The sequence below is a fragment of the Erithacus rubecula genome, assembly GCF_903797595.1.
Source record: "Erithacus rubecula genome assembly, chromosome: 4".
NCBI classification, from domain to species: Eukaryota; Metazoa; Chordata; class Aves; order Passeriformes; family Muscicapidae; genus Erithacus; species Erithacus rubecula.
The window spans coordinates 30,559,739-30,575,566 of record NC_136686.1 but is presented as its reverse complement, the minus strand read 5'-3'; the positions used below and the strand labels follow the sequence as shown (position 1 = coordinate 30,575,566).

Sequence of the window (15,828 nt, the reverse complement as noted above, 5' to 3'; positions counted from 1 at the left end):
GTGGTCCACAGCTATGTGAGAGATTTCAAGGGGATGTACAAAAATTATTTAGAAAAATAAGGCTGCTGTCAGCGGGATTAAATTCACTGCATAGGGACAGTAGTTCAACTGGAATATTTTTTTACAGCTCTTCAAATTGACAGAGCTTGAAAGACATCATCCTGGGTGAAAAATCACTGAAGAGCCTCATTTGACTTCTGTTTTGTGGCTCCTTCTCCTATCAATGATTGTATGACTATGCCTTAAAACAGATTAGCAGATCTGAAGGACATCTCCTAACCTTTCAGTATTTGCTTTATTCTAGTGCTGTGGCTTTCATCAGTGACCTGTTACTTGGTGCCGAGACATAATTATGACCCATTGTCAGCTGTTCTGACAAATGTAATTTTCCATGCTTTTACTGTCCTATATAAGCTGATTTTTAGTCCTTTCATATGGAAGAAATACCCTGGAAACTATTTTTGCTTTGGAGAAAAGTGATATGTTATCTGTACCTAATGAATAAGGAAGGATGTAAAGGTGTAGCAATAAAAAAATTATACTTTAAAAGAGGAATTGGCAGGAATTTAATAAATCTGTAAAGCTTTCCAGCTTGATCCAATTTTGAACTGAACATTTAGTTTTATTTTATCCAGTGACTGTAACAATTTTGACCTTAAAGCTAATTTTCTATTAGCTACTTTCTGTTACTTAAAGGTTTGGTGAGTCAGTTCAGAAGTATATTTGTTTTTATCAAAGCTTTTCTGGCTACAAAAACCTTTCTGAGAATAGACTGATTTCCTATGACATTTTTAGATATTGCTAGCTTTAACAGACTATGCTCTTGGAACACTTTTCCTTATTTCTATTTTATTTTCAGTGGGGCCAGAAGGTTTAGAGGTATATTCCCTAGCTACTTAGGACTGTGTCATTTTCCCAGAAAACAAACAAACAAAAAAAGACGACAAAAAAAAAAAAAGAGATAAATTTAGAAGAAATTAAAATGTGTAAATCAAGTATTTTGAGTTTAAAAGGGAATATTTTGACATGGAAATCCTATATGCTGTCTCTTGTGATTAGGAGTATGGGAATTTTGTATTCCTATTTCTCCTTCACAAAATTTGAACTAAATGTTCAGTGATATTCCTTCTGCTGTTGAGGTGATGCTTTTCCTTGTAGGATTCTTTCCATGTGGCAGATCATAGATGTGTTTTAACTGGCACTCTTGTCCACAGAAGAAAGGGTGTAAGGTGTGACACAACAGACCAGATTCTGTGGGAGCATCATGGTACCAGAAGCTTCATCTTCTGTCCAAGATTGCTGCAGTTTTCAGATCTTATGTTTTTTCTTTTTCTTTCCAAAAAAATGTTGACTTCTTCATGAGAAAATGTTGTTGCTACATTCTTATCCTGTTTAAAAGGATAATTTTTCATGGCTGTGGCATTTGTGAAAATGGGTAAGTCAGGATGTCTGTGAGAAAAAATTGTCTTTGCTTGAAATTTCAAAATATTGCTGTGACCAGCATAGTACACAGGGCAAAATGAAGATTTATCCTGCTCTTTTTCTCAGGAACAGGTTGCCTCACCCTATTGAGTATTTGTGTCTCCTACAAGTCACATACAGTCTGGCTTTGGTACTGTCAGCAGCACCCTGGCAGAGGGAGTGTGAAATGCCACTGGGCCTGAACCTCTTTGCCCATTAGCACAAAAGGCAGTGACTGCAAAGGATGAAAAGCAAATGGGAGATCAGGTCCTGGATGACATTATGTACATGGAGGAAGAACTTATTGTGAAAACGCTGAAACTCCTTGAAGCAGCTGGACAAGCAGCCTTCCACCTAGATGTCATTACTGTCAGTGGGAGCTGACCCCATGTTCCCTTTAGAGGGTAAATTCAGTAATCCTGCACAATAACTCCCCCAGCCTGTCTGCTTCCTGAAGGATACCTGTCTGTAAGGAAAACCCTGTGGTGTGATGATGAGTTTCCCCTTACAATCTCTGAGGGAGGCTGGGAGCTGCATGCACTGTGGAAAGAGAGTTTGCTTCTCATTCTGGGAATGGTCTTGTCTCATTAGGATCAAGCAATGCATGTAGGAGAGCAACCCTGCCGTTGCTGTGGCTCCCTGCATCCTCCAAGGATAGATATATCCTCAGTCCCCAGGAACTGTCACCTCAGAGTCTTTCTGAAATGACAAATTTGTGGCAGAAAAATAGAAGAAACGGGAAGCAAAGTGGAAGTACATTTTTTTTTTTAAGATTAAGAGAGGGATTGGTGGAAAAGATTCATCCTTCCACTGTATGGAGGAGTTTCACTTGGAAGACTCAGCACACGCACACATTGTTTTCAAAGCAACTTTGCTAAATATGTTGGAGAAACAGCAAGGACAGTTCAGTAGAAATTTGTTGTCCACCAGAAATGGTTATTTCAGAGTCCAGGACTGAACACCAAAAAAATTCATCTTCCTAGAGGTGAGGAGCCAGTGGATTGACCAGTATCAGTCCATTGATGTCACATGAGTATCACTGATTTTATTGCAGCCCAGTAGCTGCCCTCTTGTCTTCTAAAAAGGTGTGGACAGCAGAGACAAACCAAATTAGTCTCTTACATCTCTGTTATCTTTTAGCCTGAGGGATATTTCCTAATCTAGATGATCTCCAAATCTTTTTGCTTAATAAAAACAATCTTGAGCTCTGGGCATTTCTCGAAGACCACTGGTCAGATCGATTCCTAGAAGCAATTTAGGGTGTAGTCTGGGCAGATCTTCTGGTGCAGGATGCCTGTACAATTTAGAATTTGGAAGCACTCTTTTCTACTCTTTCTTTCTTATAGTGCATCTCCCCATACTCAGTGGTACCACTGACAGTGAAAGAGAAAGAAACAAATGCAGAAGAGTGAGATACCATTCCCTTAAGATTTAATTTTCCTAGTCAATGTTTGTTTCTATTTTTTATTTCTATATTTTTTTTCCAACTTGTTTTGGTTTTGTTCTTCATAATAGCTTCTTGTTACATAAAATCAGCTGCACTCATGCCCTCTTTCTCTCTAAATTGTACCTGACACCAGGCAGATGTTAAACAGATACAGCCAGATGTGCCTGCCTTTCACAGCTCCATAAGCCACTGACAGCGCAGCAGCGTAAGGGACAGTGCGGGGCAGTGAGCAGGGAGAGCCTCTGAAAGGCTCAGCATCAGGATTTTCAGAACAAATTCCATGGTGAAATTTGATCAAAGGCCCAGCCAGAGCCTGCTTTTGCCTTTTTTTGGGGTGAACAATTGGGTTTGATATCCTGTGGAGCCTGTCTTACCTCAAGAGACCTTGTGCATGCACAACTGGGTCTGGATGACTCTTGTGTGTGAGTTGGCTGGGCTCTGAGGCAGAGGCAGCCACAGAAATTTGGAACAATGGTATAGAGAAATGAAATCTGTATTATTTTAAACTTTCCATGGGTTTGGAGAATGGAGGAATAAGTCAGAAGCAAAAGGGATCAGCTGCAGTTTTCTCATTTAAAAAATCAATATTATTTCAGTCAGATGAAGGCATTAAGAGCATAGTTAGTGCTGCTTAAGTCTTTTATCAATCACTTGTCCCTTGAAGGTCAGAATTCCCATTTGTAGATAAATATACTGGTCCTAGACTCCATTTTCCCTGTCCTTTGAGTCCACTCATCCTTTTGTCTGCCCATCCTTTTTCAGGAGCATCTTTGTTCAGGTGGACCCTCACAGCCCACCTTGCTGCAGGGCTACATTGATGTACTCTGCCCTGGTTGTTTGTATCAGGCAAGGCTGGGTTGATCTTGCTGGTGCTGAGAGAGGGAACATGCTCTGGAGCTGTGGGCACTTCTACTAAAATGTAGTAACATGCTTTTGGTTTTTTGCTCCTTCCTGGGCATGAAGTGGGTCTGTTCCCTCATACCTCATACTGGTGAATTTTTAATGCTCTCTAGAGGGGGAAAAAAGATTCACCATGCAGATTCTGTGGGGTAAAGGCCTTTCACTGCTTTCATCTCACTGCTGTTATGATTGGCCTCAGTGTTTCCCATTACAGTGATATTCCAGACAGGATGATGGTGATCTGCCTCCCTTTATCCTGCATCACATTCCACCTGCCTTTTACCCTGCAAAGGTAAAAGGCATCCTGCAGCTTTTCTTTCCCCACCCTCCACCCACAGCCTGTTTTTCCCTTGTGTGCTGGCCTGTTGAGATTACTCCCCAGTGCTGACTGAGGAGAGGCTGTTTTATTTATATGGTCTGCCTTATTCAGGGAAGCGATCGATGGAAGGATAATCACGCCATTTCAGACACACTGCTTGTCTCACTGAAGCATAACAAGCACTGACAGGACACAGGGGAGGGTGTGTGTGTGTGCTGCACACATGTGAGGCAGGGAATGTTACGGAGTGAACCGATGCAATGTCCAAATTTGTCCCTTCAGTCAGTGGGCTTAGGAGGAGCTGATTCCGAGCAAGGCACTGGAGGCAGAAGTGCTGATTGTGAGTGGCTACTGATGATTTCAAATGCATCTCCTTCACATCTGTCTCTGGGGCAGAAAAAAATTTGGTTAGCACTCTTTGTGTGTTCCCTCAAGCACCCTGCTCCCACCACATCTGTCTCTCCAGGCTTTCTCCATCACTGGCTGAAACCATTTAAAATGCCATCATCTCTCTGCTGGTCCTAAATTGGCCATCTGATATGGTTTTAATGCTCTATTTGCTATGTCAACCAGCCTTTAAAACACTCTGCTTTAACTTGCAGGGCTGACAGCCCTACATCTAGGATAGGTGATGTTACCTCAGAGCCCAGGATGGGGACTTCGGTCCCCCTGGGTCTAATTTGCTTTGTGCCCAAGGGCATGTCCCTTTGTTCCTGCCTGCTTGTCCATAACTCAGGGCTCAGTGTCAGCCTGTTTCCACAGGCTGTGTCTGTTTTGCTCTCAACCATCTGAGTTTGAGCATTGCATCCCCTGCATCACCACTGGGCTGGCGAAGGGCTCAACCCTTCTGTGCTTGCATCAAGTAATTCCAGAAATTGGCACATAGGCCAAATCTTGTGCTGAAAGGTGCTTCTAGCAAATTAAATTGAATTAAATTGCCTGTGTCAGCCCCCACCATGCCCCCCTTCTCTAACTATCTCCATCTTGGAGTCCCAAACATGAGGGCATTAAGATTTTTACAGGCACAGTTTCCTCCTGGTTTACATCACCTGCATGCACAACCTGCTTGCCCTCATGTTGTGCCCCTGTTACAGCTGGTGGCTCAGTTCAGACGTGTCAGGGAGTCTCTCATCCCCCTGCCTGCCTGCTTAGGACTGGAGTGTGTGTAGGCTGTAGGGAGGAGGCCAATCCCCCTGGCAGAGCAGGCAGCAGCGGTGCTGCCTAAGGGGATGGCTCCTGCTGCAGTGGAGGGCAGAGCCACTCGAGTGTGGCTGCCTTGCTGCTGCTTGCTGCTGACTCGGCCTGCTTGGGAGTCCTTCAAGCCCTGCTGCTTTGTCACATGGGCTCAGTGCACCCACCAAGCCCTGCAGCTGCCTGTGAGCTGCTCTGCATCCCTGTGATAGGTGGTAGGAGAGGTACAGGAGAGCAGGGAAAGCTGGGAGGGGATGCCACTTCTTCTATGCATCTCCTGAAAACTTTTGTAAACATATTGCTAATGAGTTGGAAAGAAAACACTGAAGAGTTATATTGCCAAATTTGGAGGCTAATTTCAGTCATTAAGGTGTGAAGCAAGGGATTTTAGTGCTGCTTTAAGTGTAAATCTCAAGGCAGCTGCAAGGATCATAGTCGTTGATGATTCCACCTTGATTATTATTAGAGGTTCTAATCTTTCCAGTGAAAATGAGCATAAATGACACTCTCTTGTCTCATATCTGTTGCTGATTTCTGTGAACTCTTTTTGTCATGCTGTGCAAGGGAGATTCCTGTAGTGGAATCGTTCTTGGGTGTGAGGAGAAAGAGGGTTGAGAAAGGTTTAATATTGGTATTTGTTTAATTAGATATTGGCATTGCTTACTCATTACTGACATACAAAGCTGCAACTCCCATCAGGCTAATAGCATCCTCATCTTTTTAGAGCCTTTCTTTGTCTTTACTCTGGTTGCCAGTGCAGAGAAGTCATGAAGTTTTAGTCTTGGTCCACTAGAAGATCCCTCCCACCACCAGACCCTTAACTAGGTCTTGTAAGGTGCACATACCTTGCACTGGTCTGTGCCTGGCATTCCTCAGTATCAGAATAATTCACACAGCTGGGAAAAAACAAAAACAAAAACAAAAACAGAAAGAGAGCATGTGTAGTCCTGATATGGGGTATTTTATGCCATTACAAACAATTGCATGGCTAAGATTTTCCAGGCAGAGGATGTTTTGGGGTTCGCTCAACGTTTGGGTTCCAAATGGCTTTGGTTTTTGGAAAACAACCAATAGTCTGCCTTTGAAAATTGTCCTGTTGCAGATGTTTCATGCTGGGCTCCTTATGGCTGTATTTCCAAAGTTGAACGTGTCCCTTGAAGGTCACAACGTGGAGCAAGTGTGGAATTTCCTTTAGAAATAAACATAATTGCTGATTGCACTTGGCAATGGGGAGTTAGTAGATGAGTTTGGTTGATTAATGGAATTAGTTTGAAAAGGAAGAAACTAAAATCATGACCTGCTTTTTTATTTGTTTGAAGAAGTTTCCTTGATACAATACTTTCCTTAGATTAGCAGGGAGGTCTGTTTGTGAAGATAGTTGGAAAACGTGAACCCACTGAAAGTACCAATTTTTTTCTCTTATTTATTTTCTTGAAATTGGTTCAAATTGAGTTCATAAGGGACAAATTGAAGCTGAATATTAGGAAATGGTTCCTGATGTCATGGTGTAATACAGCAGAAGAACCTCTCATGTCTGTAATAGAAATGTTGCTTGTGTAATTTGCAGAACTGTGCAAAGCAGGGGAGTGCAGAGTCCAGGGGCTAGCCCTGCAGGCAGCTTGGTCACCTCTGCCTCTCAGGGTGATGTGATGCTACTGGTGCCAGAACAGATTTACAAAGGTAAAATCTACTTCATGCAACAGGATTGTGAATTGAAGTGAAATATACGAACAGGGCAAACTGTCAGAGTGCCATGGCGATGTCACATAAACCACTCAACTGTGAAATATGTATTTACCTCCTCTTCCCTACAGTGTATTTCTAGATGGTCCAAAGTTAGGAGAACAATCGACCTGATTCTTACTTACAGCAACACCCCTTTAACATGTTCTCACAATGCAGCAAGGCCTTGAAATGAGTGTAGCTGTAATCTCAGTCCACTTAAAGGTCTTCCCTATTACCAGAGCTGAGTAAGGAGGTTTTAGGATAAATGGGATTGAAACCTGGACTGTTTAACTGTCCAATTGTACAGCTGATATGAAATACCCCAACAGGGAGTGCCCTCTGCAGAAGTGATGGGGCCTTTTCAGACAAAGAGAATCACTAATGCTGGCTGCAGGGCTGATGACCCTTGAGTTTGATTTTACTGTGTGTAAGGCTCAACTCTGTCCCTAGGAAAAAGGACTTTCACTGGGCTCTTTCAATATCCTTATCCCTATTCCTAAGCTCCTTCACAGGGTCAGTCTGGGGCCCATGAGGTGTGCTGGCTCTGACAGGGATAGAGCTTCTTACAGGTGTGCTGCTCCTTCCTCTGGTGTCTGCTGCTTCCCCAGTCATTGCCTTGATATTTGGCTGGGGGAAGCTGTCTCCACTGCTTCACCTGTCACCCATCACTGTCCTCAAAAGGCATGGAAAATCCTCTTTGGAGAGTGAGTGAAGTGCAGGCAGTGGTGTGTATTTACACAGCTGATTGCTATGGATCCTTCTGCCCTTTGAGGCAGAGGAAGACCAGGGACTGTGGGCATACAGTGTGTGTGTGACTCTCAGATGTGCTTTCAGGAATTCATTGAGAGCTGGCACAGTACATCACTTCCCTGTCCCAGTCACAAAATGGGGACAATTGCCCTTTCTAGCCTGATTGTCCCAATTTCTGGACTGATTGTCCATTGTTTTTCTAACTCCCTTCTTCTTAGATTTTCCATTGTTTGCACTGTGCTGATGTGAGTTGAAGAGCAGAAGCAGAGTCTCGCTTTGGGTTTGGTTTCCAAGCATTAATGTTCTCCTTGTTCTCTCTTCTGCAGGTACCTGATCAATGTCACCTTTGAAGGCAGGAATTTGTCGTTCAGTGAGGACGGATACCAGATGCATCCCAAGCTGGTCATCATCCTTTTGACCAAGGAGAGGAAGTGGGAGAGGGTAGGATATGTTTGGTAATTCTCTAACTGTGTCAGGGAAGAAGAAGGGGGAAGGCTCTAGGCAAATAATCTCTCCACCTTTCTGTATTTCTTATCAAGGGCTGGCAATCTGCTTCTTGTATCCCAGACCACTGGTATCTCCAATGCCCAGGCTGCTGTCTTCTCCATGCAGGATGCCATTACAGTCTTCCATTAGCATGCATAAAAAATTCAGCAGCTTCCTTTCTGTAACCTCTGAGCATAAGTTTTCCAGCCTTCCAGAGAAGATACCTCCTCTGTGCCATGAGTTGCAATGGCTGAGACACAAAATATTTCTCTGTATGGTTTGGTGGCATTGAAGTTCTGTGCACTAAGTGACTATGATTGAGGCACAGCCACAATTAGTAATTAATGCCAGTATTAATTGTGCTTGATATACCTGGCCAGTGTCCCTCACAATGAGATGGTGCATTAAGTAGGATGTGAACGTGAGATCATATTGAGTTGTTCAAAGATCCAAATTTGCATATTTTGGAATAATTTGCATGTAACCCAAAGCACCATTTTGGAATTGGTGTGAATTTCTGAGTTAGTGGAAAGTTTTGGTTCATTTCACCTGCCACATACATGTCAGTGGTCCCGGCTCAGAGCAAGCACAAAAAACAACCCCCAGAGGGTTTCAGTTGAAGCAGCAGAGAGGGGTAATTAAGGGTTAAGAAAATGAGATATAAAGATATAAAAAAGTTATGATTGTGAGAAGTCAGAGCAAAGGAAGGAGCGTTCATCAGAACACTCAATAAATACGAAGCTGAAGTTGGTCTGGAAGCAGCTGTGTGTATGGCTTAGTGCAGGTGTAGAAGAAGAGGTTACAGGCAATCTCACCCCTGACACATCACACTTGTACTAATTATCAAACAATAGCCTTGCCCTTAATGGGTCACAGCTGTGACTAATAAAGATAAGTGTAATAGAAAGGGTGGGTTGGCTGATTGGGAGGAAGAGGATCTTGAGGATGCCTGAGGAAGGATCCAGAGAGACACAAAGAAGAACAAAACAGAGAGGTGCTGTGGTAAAAGATTTGCTATGAGATCAGTCTGGGTCTGATGGAGTTGGAGCCTGCTGTTGGAGGCTGCAGTCATAGGTGAGCTAGGTAAAGCCTGCATTCAGAGCCTGCAAACCAATACTTGCAGTCATGGTCCAGCCATAGTCCAGCAGTAAATAGCCAGCAGTCAGAGTCTGAAGCTGGACCCTACAGCAGGAGCTTGCTGTAGCAGAGTCAGGATGGCTAATCTGTAAAGAAGAATGACTGGGACCCTTTTTAGGCTGTTGAATGAGAGTCTATGTCTTGGCCCATTTCTATCCCTAATGAGAGGTCTGGTGCAACAGCTTAGAAAAATGCCCTATTGTCACACCATGCACAGAAAACTTTATCTCCTTGCCTGCTTGTGACCTGCTTGGGGAAAGTAAGGAAGAAATTAATGGGGAAATAAGAGTGAAATGGGGAGCTGTCAGGAGAAGAGTATTCAGAAGAGAGCTGTAGGAACAACTTGTGAGTAAAACAGAAGAGCAATCACATTAGTGCCTGGCACTAGGGCCTCCCAGTAGTTGCAGGGATTTGGGAAGAAGGTGAAATGTCCCAACCTGTGCCTGGTTTCCAGGAGGACCTGTCTACCTCATGGTCTTGGCACTATTCAGAGCAGATGAGGGTGTGTGATTTGGCAGAGTCAGAAGAGGTCTCAGTGTGCCAGGAGTGTGAGGAAACAAGGGCATAGCATATGTGGACAACTCCTGGACATAGCTGAAGGCAGGTGCCTAGGTACTGCACAGGGTGTGGACATGCAAAGCTCAGGCTGTAGAGGCCTCACATCAGGCTTGGTCTGTCACTCAACTTCATTAAAGCTTAGCAGGAAAAGCCCAGGAGGATTTGCTCCTAGCTGGCACCAAATTTGTTTTCATGGGGGAAAACTCCATTGTCAGAGAAGGAAAATGAGGCGGTAGCAGCATGAATCCTCCTAGGGGTTGTTAGCAGGGCTGGCTGTGGGAATCTGTTGCTGGAATGCTTTGCAGTCTCTGGGGAGGCACAGCAAATACAGTCCTGTTTTTATCTTGCCTGTCACATGCTTCACATGTTGCACCCTCAGTGAAGGCTTGGTGGCTTCCATCAGTGGTAAGAAAGGTTGTTCAGTCTCTGAGAGTGTATTTGTTGTCTCTCAGATGAACCAGAAATTTAATAGAAGGGTTCCTGGTGATCAGAAGTATTGGGATTAGACCTGTGACATGCTTGAGCCTTGCTGTCTGTGGGGGCTACTTGGCATTCATTAAATCAAATCAATCCTACATTTCATAGGAGCTGGGCCAGACCAAAACGAGGCTATGATGAACTACGGTATTTGTGATAAGAAAAACATGTAGTGCTTCCTGAACACAAACGTTTTATCTTGAAGTGGGTGTCTTCCTCAGAGAGGATCAGATATTATAATCAAACTCTGAACTGATTGAATTTTATGCTGGCAGGTTCTTCCTGGAAGACCCTGAAGTCATCTCCAATGTGTTCTGATCATAGATCAAAACTTTTAATACCTGGAACCTCATGTTCATTTTCTTAATTTTTTTTTCCCTTCAGTAGAAATGCAAACATAAAAATATAAATGTGAAACAGATCTTTGCAACAAAGATAGTAGTTTTGTTTCATGTTTGCAGAGAGTCAGGCAGCACAAACTGCTGGCCTTTAACAACAGCTCCCAGGCAATGCCACAATACATGAAATTATTAATATATTTTTAGCACACAATCCCAATACCTTCATAAGTGCTTTGGAACATTATCCAAATTCCCACTAATTTTATGTAAATAGCAAGGTGCTTCATCTTGACAACTTTTAGACAAACAGGCAGTAGGAGACATGAGAGGAAAGGTTATGTAGGAGATGCCTATTTGGTCTACATGAATTCACTGCAGCTCGGTCTTTAACTACACACTTTTATCCATAATCAGATGCTATGCCTGGAAGGAGCACCAAGAGGTCATCTAGTGCCTCCCTGTGCCCCAATAGACTGAAATTATTCCTGACAAATGTTTGTCTCACCTGTTCTGAGAGACCTTAAATGCTAGAAATCCCATGAAATCCCAAGTCAGTCTCTTCTACAGCTTCTTTCTCCTTACCCTACTAAGTTTTTCTAATGTCTAACCTAGATTTCCCTGATGGCAATTTAAGCCCATGAATACTTCATGTCTCCCTAATGGAAATAGGGAATTGTGTACTGTCCCCATCTGGCTTTGGAGTCTTCTGTCATGTTGTCTCCCAGTCATCTGTGGTGTAGGTTAAACAAGAATTTGTTCAGCCCTTCTTGGTAGGTCATGTTTTCTAGTCTTCTGATCATCTGTTAGTCTCCTCTGGGTTTAGTAACACAGTTTGCAGCTCTGTACAGCTTGGTGCATTTGATTCTTGAAAGATGGCAAATTGATTTTGAGGGTATATCTCGTGGAGTAGAGATATATAAAAAGATGTTTTAAAATAGGTGTGAAGTCTTCCATTTTCTGAGCAGCAAAGATCCAGACAGAACTGAACTGTATCAGGATTTCAGGTCTGTGAAATCTTTTGCAATTTTGATTTTTTTTCTGCAATTTGGGAATAAATATCTTCACAACCTCACCAGTTATTTCAGAACAGGAATTAATTTCCTAGAGGAGCTGCAGCTGCCCCCAGACTCTGATGATGATAAATCTTCTCATGAGTGCTTCAGACAAACTGAAGCCTTGGAGGGTTGAAATCATGAAAGAACAAGAAGAGAAACCACTTTCTAACTCGAGCTCTCCTGCTTGTCTTGACCAGGAGTAATGATTCGTCATGATAAGCAAATGTGCTTTCATTCACTGCTCTGTACTCTGCTCCTTGGGTGCAGAACACTGCATGCCTTTCCTCACTACCTTTTCATCAGCTGGTTAGTAAAGCTCTTTGCTTCACTGGCCAGATAGTCTAGGTGTGTTTTGGGTGCCTGTGGTATTTATCATCGAGGTGCAGGTGGTGAAGGCCATGCCTCAGGGCAGTGATGAGTGGGGGCCAGATGTCCTGCAAAGTGAGCCAGAGGGTCAGTACTACACAGGCTCTCTGTCAGTGGGTTGTGATATTTGTGTGGGAAGAATTTTCACCCAGTATTTTTCTTCATTATTTGCCTGTCTCTTCTGCTCTTCTCTGATCCCACATATGAGGACTTAATTCTGGGTTCATGATCCCTTTGTGAGAGTTAGCAAGTGCTGCTATCTCCAGCTCTTGCTCACATCCTCCTTCTCTATACTCCTATCCCACTAGCTCACCTCCAGCAGTCCTATCCCTTTAGCTCCCAGATTCTCTCACCTGCTTTCTCACTTTCCCCCAGCAAACCTGGGGGTGACACAAATGTTAGGAACTTTGAGGCCCTCTTTCAGATTCTTTCTCTACTTCAGTTACTAATGATTTTTGCATCACTTCTATCACTAGTTTGTGCTCAGGCTCCTCTCTTAGGTGTGCCACTGGAGATTCAGAGCACTGTCCCATGAGGTTCATGGCACCAACTTCTTGTGCCACCCCAACAGAGCCCCCTAATTCACAATCTCCCTCCATCTCTTACTAAACATGCCCCATTTACTCCTCTTTCTGTCTGGACAAGCAAAGCCCCAGGTGATGGTTTTGGTCAGGGTGCCACTACAGGCCTTCTTAGAGGACAGATGGGAAACTTATGTTGAAAGATTTATTCTTCTTGCTGCATGTACTAATCCCCTGCCCCTATCAACCTTCAATCTGCCCAGCAGATAAAATATTTTCTTGCTGCTGGTGCTGTAATTATCAGCATTTGACTTTTGAGCTCTTCAACTCCAGCAGGGTCTGTTCTGCTTCCTTCAGCCATTGGTGTGACCACGATTGCAAATTCAGGGGCAGGCTACTCCTATCCTGTCCCCTTACACCATTGTACACATTAGTGCTCCCTGGGAATGGGGCCATTTGCTGTGACATCTTGTCAGCTGCACCAGTGACTGTAGGCTTCCAGGACTTCCTAATGCTGCAATAGGGTGGAAAATAGTGCCACTACTGTCTGCCACATGGACTTTCCAGAGGTGTGTTCAGCCTTGGTCACAGTCTGCATAAGATGAGTTTGTGAACTTCTGTGACCCTGTCTCCAGGTTGAGACAGAGCACCATTATGCCTATCCATGCCTGGGATGGGTTCCCCTGGGATGGGATATGGGAGGGAGATAACAGAAAGGAAAGAAGGATTTAGAAGAGAAAAATAAAGATTTTCCTTTTCTAAAAAATGAGGAAAAACAGCAAGATAAAATTTGGACACCTAAATGATTGTTGAAAAAAGGATGTACTGGTCATCTACTTTCCATGCCCCAGTAGGGAGAATGAAGTTGTTTTGCTAAATTTTCAAGCAGAAATATTTCAGTTAGATATGTAGGGAGCTGTCTAATTATTGGCATGGTGAGACATGGTGAGGCTCATTTGCTGGTAGAGGTTCATTTGCTGGAGGACATAGAGAAAAATATCCAACAGTGCAGGATCTCAATCTATCTTGTCCTGCCTCTGAGCTGGTGGATGCAGTAAGTGATCTCTTGTGGTTCTCTGCCAGCCTACATTTCTGTGATTAGATGAGCAAGCAAACCTGAGGAGTGTCTCACAAAAAGCAGCTTATTTTATGGAGACACAACCCAGGTTATGGACAAGCTGATCAGCAGAAACTTCAAGCCTGACCCAGTGAGGACATAATTTCTTCAAGCTGCTACCATGAGCCTTTTGTAGGAGCAGGCAGTTCCACGTGGAGGCTTTTGTGCATGGCTGTGAACAAAAGCTCTTAGGGAGGCACTGTCACCTCCTGAAGTCTGCACCTTTGGGGAGCTGATGAACACTACAGAGATGCTGAAGAGGCTGTAGCATTTGATGGTGATGCAGCTTTCAGGTCTGATCTCAAGTCTTACTGTGCATTAAAAGAAGTGTTCAGTGTCATCTCTTTGTGTACTTCAATGTCCCAGTGGCAGAAATCACAGTGGAGAGGGAGGAGAGGGTTGAAAATACCAATCAGTATTCTTGGCTTTTAGTAACGGTCCATGAGGTACTGACCACTCTGTGAGGAATCAATATGAATCATGTTATCCTATCTGTTATATTGCTTAGCAGAAGGAAGGACTTCGATTTTTTTTTTTTTTTTTTAAATTTCACTTTCTTAGAGAATAAATGTCTCCTTAGAAAAAGCTCTTTAAAAATAGGAGAGGGACAAGAATGTAGGGTTGTGAGGTAAAAGCTGCAGCTGTACAAATCCAAGTCTTCTCTGAAGACCCTCCCTTGCCTTTGGAAAGATGACTAGATTTTTTTGAGACAGTTTCTTCCTCATGTTGTCTGGTGCTCACTTAGACAAGCCTTTCTGATCACTTACACATGTATGCACATGTATTCTTGCCTCCATGGGGTAGAAGTTACTGCCTTGGGTCAGGTTCTGGTATGTGTGTGTAGTTCTGGCATCTTGCCTATGTGTCCAGGGAGGAAATTATTTTTTTATTCCATCAACTCCTTTTACAGTGAGACAAGATTGGATTGTTTTTGCCAATCAGTCTTGTTTTGCTAATTTTGCTGTGTACATGGAGATTTATGACTCATTGTCCCTGGGGAGAAATGGCATAGAAGTTTGTTTAAACCTACTCAGAGTAAGTGACTGATTCTGTTCCCACAGAACCAGTTTTTAGAAGAATATAGCTTCTCTTAGGGCAGAGGGACTCTTCTGGATTAAAGCACATATGGCTGAAATTAGAATGGGAGTCTGTATGTGCATTTCCCCCCTTGTTTTTAAAGTGTTCTTTCTGGACATGTCTCTAAGAGACCATTATTTCCTGAATGCCTTACTTCTCATTAGACAGCAGACTTGCATCAAAGAATACATATTTTATGGATATCCCACTCCCAAGTGAGTGTCCCTTAGATACCTGATCTAGGTCACATCTGATGGGTCTGTTTATGACCCTGATTCAATCAGACAACCAGATGGCTTTATTTGTGCACCTATGCTGCACCCACTGTCAGGATTTGGCCTGACTTCTCACAGTTCCAGGATCTAACTGCATGTATTTGTGGCTAATTATGGCCATGCTAATCTTACATTGACTCCTAAGGAGAAGGGCAGGTTCAAATGTCACACAAAACTTTCCTTATCAGAGGATAAACAGAACAATCTTTCTGAAGAAGCCTTCTATGTAAATCTTGCTGACATGCTGGTCAAACTGTCTTTGCTGGATTACTGAATCCTGCAATAATAAGCTAGTCTAGCTCTGACCAAAGAGAGCATGTTGAATGTCTCTTCATAACCACTGTATATTATGTCATCAGAAGCCTTCTGCTCTCTTTGCCTCTTGCTGAAGCAGTTCCTGACTTTGCTTGAATTTTGGAGTGCATTTGTATGATTCATGAGCCTGCAGAAAAATATTCTGGCTCTTCTCCACCAGACCCTACTCCCTTGCTACTGGAGGGAATTCTTACATTGAAACAATGACAGCTTCTTGGAGAGACCTTGTCCTCTTATGCAAATCAGATATTGAAATATTTGGAGATCTTTATTAAGCCCAGGCTGTGGTTAGAATGCCTCCTACCATTTC

The 15,828-nt window shown here is 43.2% G+C and overlaps 1 protein-coding gene across 1 annotated transcript in view; it reads left to right on the top strand.

Moving 5' to 3' along the window:
- GRIN2B (glutamate ionotropic receptor NMDA type subunit 2B) overlaps positions 1-15,828 on the top strand; it is a 200,869-nt gene that overhangs the window by 115,308 nt on the left and 69,733 nt on the right. The window contains exon 4 of the mRNA XM_079304518.1: positions 8,120-8,234. Coding sequence (XP_079160644.1) covers positions 8,120-8,234 — 115 coding nt within the window. The remainder of the gene's footprint in view (positions 1-8,119; positions 8,235-15,828) is intronic.